The sequence below is a fragment of the Rhinolophus sinicus genome, chromosome 2 (genome assembly GCF_057876585.1).
Source record: "Rhinolophus sinicus isolate RSI-liver-muscle chromosome 2, RSI-T2T, whole genome shotgun sequence".
In the NCBI taxonomy this organism is placed as follows: Eukaryota; Metazoa; Chordata; class Mammalia; order Chiroptera; family Rhinolophidae; genus Rhinolophus; species Rhinolophus sinicus.
Genome location: NC_142502.1, coordinates 53,807,820 through 53,822,690, shown reverse-complemented (window position 1 = coordinate 53,822,690; position 14,871 = coordinate 53,807,820). Strand labels below are relative to the sequence as shown.

General features: G+C 34.9%; 1 protein-coding gene across 3 annotated transcripts in view; it reads right to left on the bottom strand.

The window, feature by feature from the left end:
* The window catches only part of USP45 (ubiquitin specific peptidase 45), a 66,221-nt gene that overhangs the window by 41,398 nt on the left and 9,952 nt on the right, over positions 1–14,871 (bottom strand). For all 3 annotated transcript variants that reach the window (XM_074333330.2, XM_088795540.1, XM_088795539.1), the window contains exons 5-6: positions 13,532–13,632; positions 59–201 (exon numbers count right to left, since the gene is read on the bottom strand). In XM_074333330.2, coding sequence (XP_074189431.1) covers positions 59–201; positions 13,532–13,632 — 244 coding nt within the window. The remainder of the gene's footprint in view (positions 1–58; positions 202–13,531; positions 13,633–14,871) is intronic.

Below are 14,871 nucleotides of genomic sequence, written 5' to 3'. Positions count from 1 at the left end.
ACAAATATAAATAAACTAAAATAACTTACATTTTACAAAGCTTTCTGATGGCTCTTACCTGCATGACAGCATTAAAAAAGCAAGTATTTCCTAAATTAGTAATTCCTTTTACAGATGTTACACTGCTGCCTTTTCTTCCCTTCTTTTTTTCACCTGTTTCACATTTTTCTTCACAAAGTTTTATGATTCTAGAAAATGCGCCTAAGTTAGAGAAAACATAACTGATATCAGATGTAAAATGAAATATGTATCATTTGACATATTTTAAATATATTACTTAAAATTAAATAAGACATATTTTCTGAAATCAATGTTCCTAAAGGGCAAGAACATGAACACAAATAAATGTCTTGGATTTTGTTTTATTGCTAAAGCAATTCATTTTAATTCATTTTAATATACGTATGTGTATCTCACACCACATTGCAAAATAAATTCCAAATGAAATTAAAAAATTAAATATAAAAGAGTAAAGTTAAAAAAGAAGTAGAAAGTATGGAGAATATAATTAATAATGTTGTAAATACGATGTAAGATGTCAGATGGGTATTGGAATTATTGGGGGAATCACTTCATAGATTATATAAATACCTAACCACTGTGCTATACACCTGAAACTAATATAACATTGAATGTCAACTATAAATATATATGTATATGTATATATGAGGTGTGATCAAAAGATACAGTTTGTTTAAATAAAAAAAAATTTTATTACAGCAAAAGACACATTGCCATTAATTCCCCTCAAAATACTCCCCCTTGCTTCAAACACACTTATCCTATCGTTCTTGCCACTTTCTGAAGCAATTCTGGAAGTCCTCTTTCATGGGTGTCTTTAGTGGCGCTGTTATGGCTGCCTCGATGTCCTGAATTGATTCAAAACATTTACCTTTCATGGTCATTTGGCTTTGGGGAAGAGCCAGAAGTCGCATGGTGCCAGATACGGTGAATAAGGCGGATGAGGACACACCATAATGGTTTTATTTGACAGAAATTGCTGTACCAGATGTGATGCATGACAGGGAGCCCTTTCCATTGTGATCAACAAATACGGTGTATGCTGCTGCCGAGTGCCATCCAATGGAAAGGCAGGGGTCTTCAATACAGGAAGTGGCATGTGGAACCTTAGTAACAGTGTGTGACAAGTTTCAACTTGTTTGGTGCAGTCGGGTGTGAGCTACACTTGAGAGAAGGTGTGATTTAAATTTTGCCGTAAATCATCCTCCATCATGCCAACACTCCATGTTACACATCGCTTCTGGTACAGCGATTTCTGTCAAAAACATCCTCATCCACCTTATTCACCGGATCTGGCACCATGTGACTTCTGGCTCTTCCTCAAAGTCAAAATGAATCAGGATATTGAGACAGCCAGGACAGCGCAAATAAAGACACTCACAAAAGAGGACTTTCTGAACTGCTTCAGAAAGTTGCAAGAACAATGGGATGTGTTCGAAGAGAGGGGGAGTATTTTGAGGGGAATTGATGGCAATGTGTCTTTTACTGTAACAAAATTTTTAAAACGTAAACATTCACCTCATATACATACATGTAATATGTATGTGTGTGTGTGTATGGTCAGGGGATGTAAAGTACAGCATAGGGAATATACTCAATGGTATTGTAATAGCTATGTATGATGTCAAGGCAATAGCACACTTGATGGGGTTATCACTTTATAAAGGGTGTAAATCTCTAATCACTATGTTGTTTTGTACACCTGAAACTAATAATAAAACTAAATTAAAAAAAAAAAAAACAGAAGTAGAAAACACCCAGATGTTGGTTTCTAAATACCATTCCCTACTAAAAGGAATGAAGACTCCTTGAAGAAAAGGCTGATTCTTAACGTGGGGCAGCAAACAGGCAAAACGAGCCTATAACATTTTTGTCGTGCCAGAAAATAAGGACATGCTCAAAAAAAGTGTTGAGTATGTCAAAATACACAGACACCATTTTAAATAGGTTCCCACTGGTCCAATCTGGGACAATTTGAGTATCAAAATAAAGAAGTGCACTAACAGATGATAATGAGTCTGAATTGATAATAGATTTTAAAATGTAGATAAAAGGGAGAAAACTCTTCCTTAGAAGAGAATGCCAACTAATAAACAGAAGAAATAATGAAATTAGAAAATCATATAGTGGCAATTTTTTTTGTATTGTTCTTGCAACTTTTCTGTAAGTTTGACATTGTCAAATACAGTTAAAAAATTAACAGAATTATAATATAAAAAGTAAAATACCTAAGTGTATAGTACATAAGTATATGTTTTGGAATTACCAACTTGCAAAATTAATGCAGATTTTGCAACTATAGTATTATTTCATCAATAAGAAATAATATGAAAATAATAATATGAAAATGAAGAACAATTCCTAACATTTATAAACTGACATGATTGATTGACATGACTGATTATATCCATTTAACAGCAGATTACTTTCTGAATCATTATAATTTGAAGTTTGACAGGAAATTCCCAAATTCTCAAATCTTTTGGTTTTAACTAAATGTTCTTTTAAATTCCTTTCAACCCTCAGATTTTATAGTTCTTTACAATTATATGTTTTAGTCATCTAATACTGACAGGCTGCCTTGTATTGCTAATTAACTTTTAAATGTTTGGGTGTCTGTCCCTCCAATCAGGTTGATGGAGACCAGGGAATGTCTCTTATGACTGCTCTTTCTTCCATAGGGGTTGGGGAGAACATATATAATAAAAATTCAAAATAAATGAAAACCTACAAGATTAAAGAGCAAATACAGTAGACGTGTAGTCCTCTATGTCTCTGATGAGTTCTTAAGGGAAATAAGTTAAGACACCGCTCCCCACCCCTTCCCACTCTTTACAACAGCATTAAGGGAGATGATAAGGGTTGGGGGCCATAGCCCTACACTCAGGACAGGAGCAAAAAAGTAAGACCGTAAAGAGAAACTTTAAACTTGGTCCTGGTAGACAGATGTCACACACATCCTATTGGTTCAAATAAGGCTTGGCTTGGCACCTTTGACTTTTGTCACCCTCCTACCCCCCCCCCCCAATAAAAAGGCATCTAGTTATGGGGCTCCAATATCAATCAAATGGGATTATTAACACATTTTCTCGTAAGTTTTCATAAGGATTAAATGAGCTATTTGTAAAGTACACGGTACGGTAAGCACTATGTACATAGGTTTGTGAAAAACAGCCCAGGGAACATCCCCAAATTATTTGGGCCAAAATTTGTATTTTCATGAGTGGTCTTTCATGTTCATTGCTTATTGCAAAAGTGATTTCACTTTTTTTCTTCTCTTTAATCATTCCTGTACTTCCTGAGTTTTTTTCCTAAAATTTATCTCTCGTTTCTGAATGGATTTTCTGAATGCTTTTTATTTTGCCTTTTATATCGGCTTTTCTCAACATCTTAACATCTCATTGAGAAAAATGAATTGGTGGTTTCTAAGATGTTTCTATCATTAAGTAAATCTATTTCACGGAAAAGATTTTTCTTTCAAGTCTTATGTTTTTCTCTTACCTTGTGATACAATATTTTTTTTCATAAATCCTCTTACTTGTTTTCCCCTTTATTCCTGTTTGCTTATTCTTTAAACACTATTGGTTGTTATTGGATGTCTGATGTCCAGATATTGAAGAGCTGTTTTTATCTCCCAACCCAGAATTCCAAGTTAACACAGGACAGAACTAGCAAGATAGATCTCTTTTCCTGTCCTGCAGATATCACAGTAAGTGATAAAATTAAACCCCATACTAGAGCTTGGGGGCAAGGGCTAGTACAGTTAATGAAGAAGGTCACTGAAAGGCAGAGGCCAGGAATGGAGCAGTCCACCTCTTCATTAGATCTGAGATTCCAACTGGAGGCTAGAATCAGCAGGTGCCAGGCTCTCATTAAAGTCATTGCCACTAGCTGGTTTCATAGTGATTTTTAAGAGATTTAGGATGAAAGAGTAATTAAATCCAAGCATTACTCCATCTTTTGAGGCAAGATTGCTACTCTGATTTTACATTTACAAAACTCAGTCTCCAACAGGTTAAGTGATTTGCCCACAGTCATAATGGTAATCTTCTGATGATAAATCCATTGTCATTTTGCCACCTAATTTCTCTTTTGTGATTTATGTACAATGACAAGAATTATAAAAGATAGTAGAGCAAGATTCTTACAGATTTAGGTATGTGCAACCCTGAACAAATATGACTCCTCAAACGTATTTCTTTTCACTAACATTCTTAATAAATTCTGCCATATTTTTTAGCTTATTAACATGAAAACTGAGTGGTTGGGGGAACTAAACTATATAGATTATATTAATTACATATAAATATATAACATACATTTACTATTCACTTGGGGAAATACTTTCAGAAATTATATTTTAATCTTATCAGAACAAATAGCATTTTTAAAACTGTAACATGCAAATGATTAATCTATCTGTGTACCGCATCTACCCATCAGTTTTCAAAACATCTGGGATAGCATCCTAAAGTAAACAATGTTCAAAAGACCATCTGGACAAAACTGCAGGCAAAGAAAAAAGCATAAACATATGGAAAAACAGATTTTACCCTTCCCCTCAGCAGTAAGGGACGACAAATGTTGAGCCTAGACATAGCCACGCTTCACTGTGCGATGCTTTTCAGCACCACCTGGCTCTCCATGCAGAGCCACCAAATACGGACAGCACTGCCAGAAAGAACATATATCCAGGGGGCAATGGCAATAAAAATAGTTTACTTCATGGTTAAATAGCCACTTCACACAAGTGGCAAGGATCTGTGTGTTTACTTTTACATGTAAGGCTATTATCAGAATATATTCAAAATTAATTATGCTATTGGATTTGAATAATAAATAGATCAGATAATTGAACTAGAAAACAAAATGACATTTTCTAAGAGCTATTTAAATTTGTTTCATTTAAAGTACAAGTTTTTCGTTTTACTAAACAGCATGTTTATAATATGCAACAATTCAAATTCAGTTAATTTATCAAATGTCCATTGTGTGCCAGGTACTATATGAACCACTATCTACATTTACACTTAATTGCTTATGATTTATAGAATACAAGGTATCGATACATAGTGACAACACAGAGACATTAATTCTTAAATTCATGATATTTTAGTGAAACTTTTATAAACTAAATATACATGTACATTTGCTCACTAAGAAACTGTCAGCTGAGAGTTTACGATTCTAGCTTAAAAGCAGGATGTCTGAGAATCAGTCTCTCAATTATTTGACATGTAAACAGGTACGTGCATTTTAATGAAAAGCAATTTATTACTTCTATTGAAAAATGATTACTGATCATTACGACACAGCCTTCTCAATCTGGCAGTGATTTTAGATCATATTCACTCAAGAACTCTTCCTTTACAAACACAGAACCAAATGCAGTAAGGACTGAACTTCAAGATGTTTTTTAAGTATGATATAAGTAAAAGGACAAAGCTGCTATAGCAATAACAAAAAACACAAATTATACAAAATTTTGATCATCATGTGTTTTATTCTCAAGTTTTACATGAACCTATGAAATGCCTATAATTAGAAAGAATAATCACAGAATTTCAGGGTTAGAAGGTTATTTTATTCAAAGGAATTTACTCTATCTCACCTTACTTGTCTCCTTTATATTACCTATACTGTCATCAGATATTGCACTTTTTTAATAAAGTAGCATAGACCCTAGAATATAAAGAACGTTGAGAGAAAACTTTAGGCATTCTAGATAAAATTTTTAAAGTTCTTTTATATCTCTGTAATTTACCTTTAAGCCTATACTCTGAGTACCCAAAGAGCTGCTGGTTAACTGAGTAACTTGATAGGTTTTGTACATACCTCAGGTCTTGCAAGACAGAAAACTGGCTGAAGCACCAGCAAAGCCAAAAAAAAAAAAAAAAAAAAAAATTTGATGGACCTGGCAACCATGACATTATAAGCGTTATTACCCAAAAAACCCTAAAAACTATAAACAAAGTTAAATATGGAAAAGTGGGTATCCTTGTCAACTATACCCTTTGTATAATCTTTCTGGAACACAGTTTAACAACTGTATCAAAATTTAAGACAGGCTTATAAATTTCTGGCCAGAAATCCCAGAAAATTTAACCTTACAGAAATAAAGGAGCATGTACACAGAGATGCAGTTTTGCTTATTATGGGAGAAAATTGAAAACAACCAATAGTGGATTTGTTGCCAAGTAATATTAAATTCTCTTTTCTCAAAGGTATAAATATTTGTGAATTGCCCTGGTTAAATCAGAAGGGGAACACTGGTGCTTCCCGAGTTTTCCACAGGCATGAGGAAAGTAAACTTATTTGGCAGTTTGCTTATTTAAAGAGTTTGAGAGCATTTTCTCCACTGATAATTGTCCCCATTGCAGATAGATAATGAAATCGAGGCACATAGCTAGTCAGTCATAGACAGTAGATTCAAACCCAGGTAGTGTGGCTTCAGAAACTACACACTTAACCATTATGATCTACTATCTGTCTGTATAATAATGGTTGGTAAGGTTAATAAGTGTGATCATTTAAGACACTAATGAAATGCTACTGGTGATACGGAGGAAAAGGCCACTACTCTTAAGCAAAGAAGGATGTAATCAATTACTGGATGTCTTTGGTATATGAATTTATAGTTTTGTTAAAGTTTGTATCAGCCCTTCTCAAAACGTTCCTCAAAAGAATTAAGCCCCTCATGCCCTAGGCACCCACTATTCACAATTAACTTCTCCCTATGTTTCAGAAGGGTACTAGATAGTGCCATTTTTGGGTGAAGTGAGAAAATAGTCCCTCACTCAAATAATTTTCTGTGTTCTGTAGTTCAGATGAGGAACCCCTGATTTAAATTCCTACAGGTAACAGTAAGTTGTTTTTTAAACAGCCAACATCTTTTTGTCCCTAACCCTTTTTATACAGGGAAATAACTACTTTTAGTACTTATTTTTGAAAATGCAAATTTTTTAGATGTATGACTGTCACTTTAGAGAAAATGTATTACTTCTCAAAAAAAGGTTACAGTGTTGTTACATTTAAATTGTTACTGTAAAAGGGCATAATATTATTTATCTTCAGATACACTGTTTCAGATCCCAAACCATTTACTTTATTTCAAAAAAAAATTCAGCAACCTTTACTTAATACTATTAAACCTCTAGAAGAATAGAAATCATGTCTTTTTACATCAAAAGTATAAGCTTAATGAATTTATCAGAATATTTTATGCTCTCTTTAAGCTCTTTGAAAATGGCATTCCAGCAGTATTAGAATTATAGGCCAAATTTATTGTTTTAGAGAAAAATGTGGGATTGTCAATCATCCATGCAGTTCACAAAAAGTAAGGCAATATTTAACGATATTATTTCACCAGGAATTCCTGTATTCTATAAGTATCTGTAGAATACTTACATAACATTTATGAGACAATGAAAGTGAGCCTTTCATAGAATATCCACCTACTTTTTTAACAATACATATTTCTGGGTGGGTCTCACAAGAAAGTTTTCTTTCTCTTTTTCAATTTCGTTTTATATATGACCTTTTCATTATATGAGGATTTTGTTTGTTTTTAGTTTTCTGGTATATGTTTGAGGGGGAGGTGTGGAAGCTGTTGTTTTTTGTTTTGTTTTTTAAAGCAGATCCTAGCATCAGATGTGACATCTACACAGCTGTAAGCATTCTTCTGGGAACCTGCACTGGGCTTCCATCAACTGCTTAATGCAACTGCCTAAGCCAGTCATGCAGTATTAATATAATTTGCCCATTTCTGCAGCTGAAAAGAAGTTTAATCTTTAAAAAGGAAAATGTTGCTGCCCCACTACTCCTCTACCTTGGAACCAAACAATAATTACCTCACCTGTTTGTTCTCAAAATTCCAATAACTCCTACTTAACTATTAGCCTTAGAAACCTTTATTTGATCATATAATAAACTGATACTGCCACATGGGTGGGCAGGTATACATACAGAGGCATTCCTATCTATCTCCATACTACAGTCAAGAGATTTTTCTAAAATACAAAACTGATCATCCACTTCGCCACTTAAAATGAGTGGTTGCTCACTGCCTGCAGGATAAACTCTAAACTTACAAGGCCCTTTAATATCTGTTCCCACTTACCTCTAGTCTCACCTCTCACCATTCCCCAGTGCCATAAAACTCAACCTTGCAGCTCTATAAAATTTCCTGAATGTAGCAACAGCTCATCAATAAGCTATTTTCTCTGCCTAGCCGATTTCCAGACATCTTCCAGATCTTGGCTTAGAAGATTCTTCGTCTTTAAATAAAATGTTCCTCACTCCTCCAGTGTAGGTGAGATACTACTCCAAAGAGTTCTCATAGTCCCCTGTACTCGCTCCATCACAGCACCATTTAAACAAGCAACTATAATTGTGATTTGTCAATATCCTCTACTGAACCAAAAGATCAATAATGGCAGGAACTGAGAAATAGATCTGTGTCATTCACTACTGTATGTCCAATATACCACAGTGTCTGGCACAAGGTAGAAATGCAAATATATTAAAAGACTGAATGAATACACAAAACAATTTTGATATTAATATTCAGGGATTTTTTGGTAAAAATGTAAAGCTTATCTACTTCCTCAGTTAAAACTGGTTACATGCTAGTTCAGCTCAATTCAGCAAGTATTTACTGCTTAGCCACATAGGAATCAAAAATAATATAAGTCAGGGTACAGTCCTCAAGGAACATAGAGTTTTATAAATGAGACACAAACACATGAAAGCTAAACACCACAAAACCAGGTGTTATTAGATTCTAAGGTATGCTTAATATAAGAAAAGAGAGAAATGATTGGGAAAGTGTCCTTGAGTAGGATTTGAGCAGAGCCTTAGGGCAAGTAAGGCCGAAGACAGAAAATATAAAGACAGAAATGTGCCAGTTCAGCAGTTCTGAAAGTGAATCTGAAGACACCCTTCTGAAAACATCATCCTCCTTTTGGGGTCCTCAAGGTCAAAAGTATTTTATAGTAAGTCTAAGATGTTATTTGCTTTCTTTTTTACATTTATTCATTCTCAATTATACAAGTTTTCCAGATCACATACAACATGCCATGTGATATCACAACAGACTGAACGCAGAAGTAGCTATGAGAATCCAGTTATTGTCTATTAAGCCAAATATTAAAGAGACTGTAAAAACATAAAATCATGCCACTTAAGTTTGTATTATTGTAAAAACATAAAACCATGCCACTTAAGTATGTATTGAGAATCCAGTTGTCTATTAAGCCAGACATTAAAGAGATTGTAAAAACATAAAACCATGCCACTCAAGTTTGTATTATTTTGAAAAATAGTTATTATTCCTAAAAATGTTATTTGTGTTAACATGTCATGAAATTATTGCTATTTTTCAGTGAATATTGTAATTTTTTTAGTTTTAATTTCCAATATAAGTATTGATATACATATATAACCTACCTAACCAAAGCTCTTTAAGTCCTCAATAATTTTTTAAGAGTCTAAATGGCTACTAATCCAAAAGTTGAGATCACTGAGCTAGTTGTTTTTAAGAGACAGATGGGGCACCAGCCTGGATTCTGTGCGTAGAGCAGCTGAATTAGATGTATTAGACAGGAAATTAGCTGTGGCATTGCATAACTTAAAAACATGTTTAAGGTGTAGGCTCAGGCTTTCCTCTTAGTAAAGTTAGTTTTACTTAGTGAAAAATATAAAAAAGAATCTTTTAAAATCATTCTTATTCTCCCTCCTAAATACAATACATAGTTTTGTATTTTTTTTGAATTAGTATATAAACATTTTTACATTTCTACAGTCTTTACAATTATGTAAAACAGCTGCATAATCATATCCAACATTCTCACAAACCTCAATAGCAAGTTTCTTATTTGATTTTTAAAGTATTTTATAAAAATATACTAAACCCTCATGCAAGAAAGAATGTGGCAAATTCCTACCCACAAAAACTGACTTCTAGAATGCCAAGGGATCTTAATTTAAATCAAACTTGCCTGACACATCCTGTAGCTTGAGACACAAAGACAACCACATTTTGCCCTAGAACTTCTGGAAACCTTGAATTCAGAACTACGTCTCTCCCTAGCTTTGAAAGCTCCACACACTCTCCAACTCCCTGAAGAGCCTGTTTCCCACTATTCCAGGTGCTACCCATGATTCCCTACACACCACTGAAGCTTACACTGGTCCTTCTCACCACCTGAAATGACTTCTCCTCTCATTTTGACCTATCCCAATTCCATCCTTTAAGGGTCAGCTTGAAAGCCAGCTCATCCTAGATTCCTTCTGAATTCCTCTAAACATTACGTTCTTCTTTGAATATCTAAATGACTCTGTTTGGACAGCTCTCAAAATACAAATTCGATTCTCCTTCCATTACTTTTTTATTTCCCACCTTCTTTTAGATCTTAAACTTCTTTAGGGCAGGAACTCTTATCAAACTTTAGTCCCTGAAGCACCATGGGAGGAGAAAGGGGAAAAGTGTGGAGGAAAATGAGGCTCAGACAAACTGTAATCCACCCCGGGTCACATACCTAGTGACTGAAACAGTCAAATTTGAACGCCAGACCCCCCCTGACTCAAAGCCCACGTTCTTTCTCCCACACTACTCCATGCTCCCAGCCTTACATTGTTTATGACAATATTCAAGAAATCTGTAAAACTGAATGGAGTCGAACTGGCTTTCTTCTTAACCTCAAAGAATCTCTAAGGCAAAAACTCCAGAGAAAATAATTTTAATAATTGTACTTTTGCCACCCTTGGCATCATATCCCTACATATTTTTTTATTATGGCCAACAAAACAAATTTAATGTACAGTTTGCAGGAGACAGCCCTGAGGCCAACATCTATCTCCTCCTGAAATATCAAATGTCAATCACCACTGTATTTTCCTGATTCTTCAGTCGAGCATAATTGGAGCTATGACGGGTATGCCTGGGACAGGGTAAGATTTCAGTAAATGCTTGTTGAATAAATAAATGAATGAGTGATGAAACTAATATTTCTTCTAATGTCCAAGAAACTGACTTTACCTCCTCTAGTTCCTGCTCCAATTTCTTCACCATTACTGTCTCAAAACAATAGTTAACAAAAACAACTATATATTGAGCTATAGAAAATATAGCTGACAATGATATTTTTATATAATTTTTTGGTTTCTGATGCCAATTACTAAGCAGTTCAATTCTGCTCCAAATGCGTTTCAAAATTATCATGCCCACTCATTCCCATTCACCCAGTTAATCAAAATCCTGAGCTTTGTACTTGATGCCTCCCCCTCTCTCACTCAGTACATCTTTTCTTAGGAGACTGCTTTTTTTTTAATTAGTTTCAGGTGTACAAAACAACATAACAATTAGACATTTACACCCCTCACAAATAATCCCAACAAGTCTACTACCCCTCTGACACTGTACACAGCTGTTACAATACCATTGACTCTATTCCCTATGCTGTACTTTATATTCCGTGACTATATAAATATACATTTAATTATAGTTGGTATTCAATTTTATTTTATATTAAGTTTCAGATGTACAGCGCAGTGGTTAGGCATTTATATAATCTATGATCTCCCCATAAGTCCAGGACCCATGTGACACCGTACATACTCTTTACAACACTATTGATTATATTCCCCAAACTATTTCACATCCCCGTTCCTCACTCATTACATATTAATGTACCCCACCTTCCCCTGGTGTCTCTGCTAGTTGCTCACCTGCCCTACCACAATAATGGTCTTCTTAATGATCTCCCCACCTCCACTCTTAACCCCCAACAGTCCACTCCCCACATAGCAATCAGAGTCATCTTGTTTTAAAAAAGATGAAATAATGGTTACTGCCCTGCTTACAACACTGATAGTGTCCATTACAGTTCCAATAAAATAAAAATTATTTACAAGAACTCCTTAAAGTATTCTCCATGACCTGCCCACCCGCCTCTTAACTTCATGTCATCTACTCTCTCCCAGCAAACCACACTCCAGCCATGTTGGCCTTTCTTGACACTGTGACCGCTAGATTATGATCTGTCATTGCAATCTGTTCCTTTCCTTTAAAGCACTTACCAAAAGTTATTATATATTTACTTTTTTTTTGTCTGTCTCCCTCACTATACTCTAAACCTCAAGAGGCAAGATAAAACTGTTTTTGTTTTACCACTACATATCAAATAAAGTATAAAACCTGGGATATAGTAGGTTTTATTATCCTTACTAATATTATTTCATAATTTTGAATGAAGAAACTGTTTCCCTATTACTATTAATTTATATTAACATGTATTATACTGCTTATGTTAGATAACAAAGTATATAATTAACCAAGTATGTATCATTACTATTGTAGAATATTGGTCCCAGAGAAGTGCTTTCTAAATGCTTGGGTTTCCAGACTAACTGGAGTGTCCTTTTTATTCATGGTGGGCCCCTCAGACCACACTTGATAGTTTTATGTTAACAAAGCTAACAATGTGTCTGTTTTTATTTATTGTGGGTGCCTAGACAGCTTATGGCAATGAAATGAGTCAGGATGGGAGCTAGCCATGCCAGAAGGACCATCCATGTGAATAGAGAGTTGGGGTCCAGACACTGAGTTAAATCATGTGGCCAATCATTCAGTAAGTCATGCTTATGCAAGGACACCCCAATAAAAACTCTGGACACTAAAGCTCCAGTGAGCTTCCCTGGTTAACAATACTGTGTGCACTGTTACATATCAATGTGGCAGGAAGGTGAGGCAGCCTGACTCCACAGGAGAATGTACAGAAGCTACATGTTTGGGACCTTCCCAAACCTGCCATATGTGTCTCTTCTTTTGGTTGGTCCTGATTTGTATCTATTTTTTGCTAAATAAAATTGTAACTATAAGTACAGCACTTTCCTGAGTTCTCTGAGTCATTGTAGAAAATTATTGAACCTAAGAGGGTAGTTGGAACCCCTGAAAATGTTAGAAATGTGAGTGGCCTGAGAACCCCTGAGCTTGTGATGTGAGGGCAATCCTGTGGGGGTACCGGGCCCTTAATCTGCAGGGTTAGCCTAACTCTAACCTTAAAGTTAGTGTCAGAGCTGCACTACAATCACATAAATATGACAGAAATCATTTCATAAATATGTGTTGGGCATTAACAAGTATTTTTAAATCTTTAGAAAACATCTCTAAGCCTCACAACAACTGTACACAATAGAACTATTATCCTAATTTTTTAAGTAAGGAAACTGAGGAGTAAAAGCCACATGGACAGTAAGTAAACTTAGGTGGAGCCTAAATTCAAACTCAGCACTGTCTGACTCAAAAGCCCACGATCTAGCCACTACCCTCACCAGCTTCTCATTACTGGTGATGTAAATACAACACAAGATAGCTACCTAAGAAAGCATGGCACTTATACTGAGAGATGACAGTAACACTAAGGTACTCTCTAGGAATTTATGAACTCTTTATATGAAATATAAAATACTGTACTTTAATACAAATTTCATTAGCAACTGATCAACTTACTTGTTTGCGTTTTAGAAACATGTTTCTGGAGAAAATCAACTATCTGAGCCAAAACCTTCTTATTACAATGCGTTGATAACTTTTCATCACACTCGTAACACCTGAAAAAATATAAAATCAAAGTAAATATTATAAAGGTATATTCAATTATTTTGCATATCAAGTAATAAAGTTGGCATTTATCTACTTTTGTCTTTAAATTATGGGGTAATGGAGATACACAGTGTGAGGCACCAGGTAAATCTAGAGAAATAAGCAGGGGACAGTTCAAACAGAGCTTTATCACTCAAATTACAGTTTTGGTAGTTTATCGTACAGTGCAATGGAATGCCATGAGCAGTTTTCAAGCAGGGGAATAGTATGATCCTATTTACATTTTAAAAACATCACTCTGACTAATGTCAGATTGGAAGGCATCAGGAACAGAAGCAGATCAGGGTAGAAGCAGTAGAGCTGGAGAAAAATGAACAGAATTATTTTATATTGTTTCAAGTATTAATGTAATGAATTAGATATAAAAGATAAGGGAGAGGGAAGTGTCAAAATCACTGCCATGTGAAGGGCGAACTGGACGAGGGTCTATCAGTGAATCGCAAACAGAAGTGATTTTACCCCCAGGGGACATGTGGCAATGTTCTGAGAGACATTTTTGACCCATATTAGTGAAATTTTCTACTAAAATTGTTAAACTTTTTAACGTTTAAGAATTAGATGGAAAAAAGAAAATAGTCACAACCTTTAAATTTCTATAAATGCAAGCGACAAACTTGAAGTTTTTCCTTTGAAAGGGAAATAATTTTACAGACCCCTAAAGGTGACTAAATTATTTTCATATAATATAAACTTAACACATCCACTCACAAAACTCAATAAATTCATCACCCTTGTAATAAAAGTGAAAGTATACAATTAAACAAAAACAAAATGACAAAATCAATTAAAACTACAATACTAATTTATTATGTTAGATAAAGCTTTTTTGCTGAAATTAAATCATAAAATTATCAGACCATAATTATGACCCTCTGAGCTACAACGGAAGTTCTGACACAGATTCACTTGAGAGGAGCCTATTCTATCAGGTGTCACTCAATTCTCCCATCACGTTTTTCTATTTCATTGGTCCTGAAACTGTGACCCCTGGACCAGCAGCACTGACAACACCTGAGAACTTGTTGGAAATGCACATTCTTAGGCCTGATCCCCAAATTACTAAACAGAATCTCTAGGCCTGAGACCCAGTGATCTATTTTAACAAGGTCTCTGGCAATTCTGATGCAGCCCTAGTTTGAGACCACTGCTTCTATTCAGACTACAGAGAAATGTTTATTGAGCTGCCG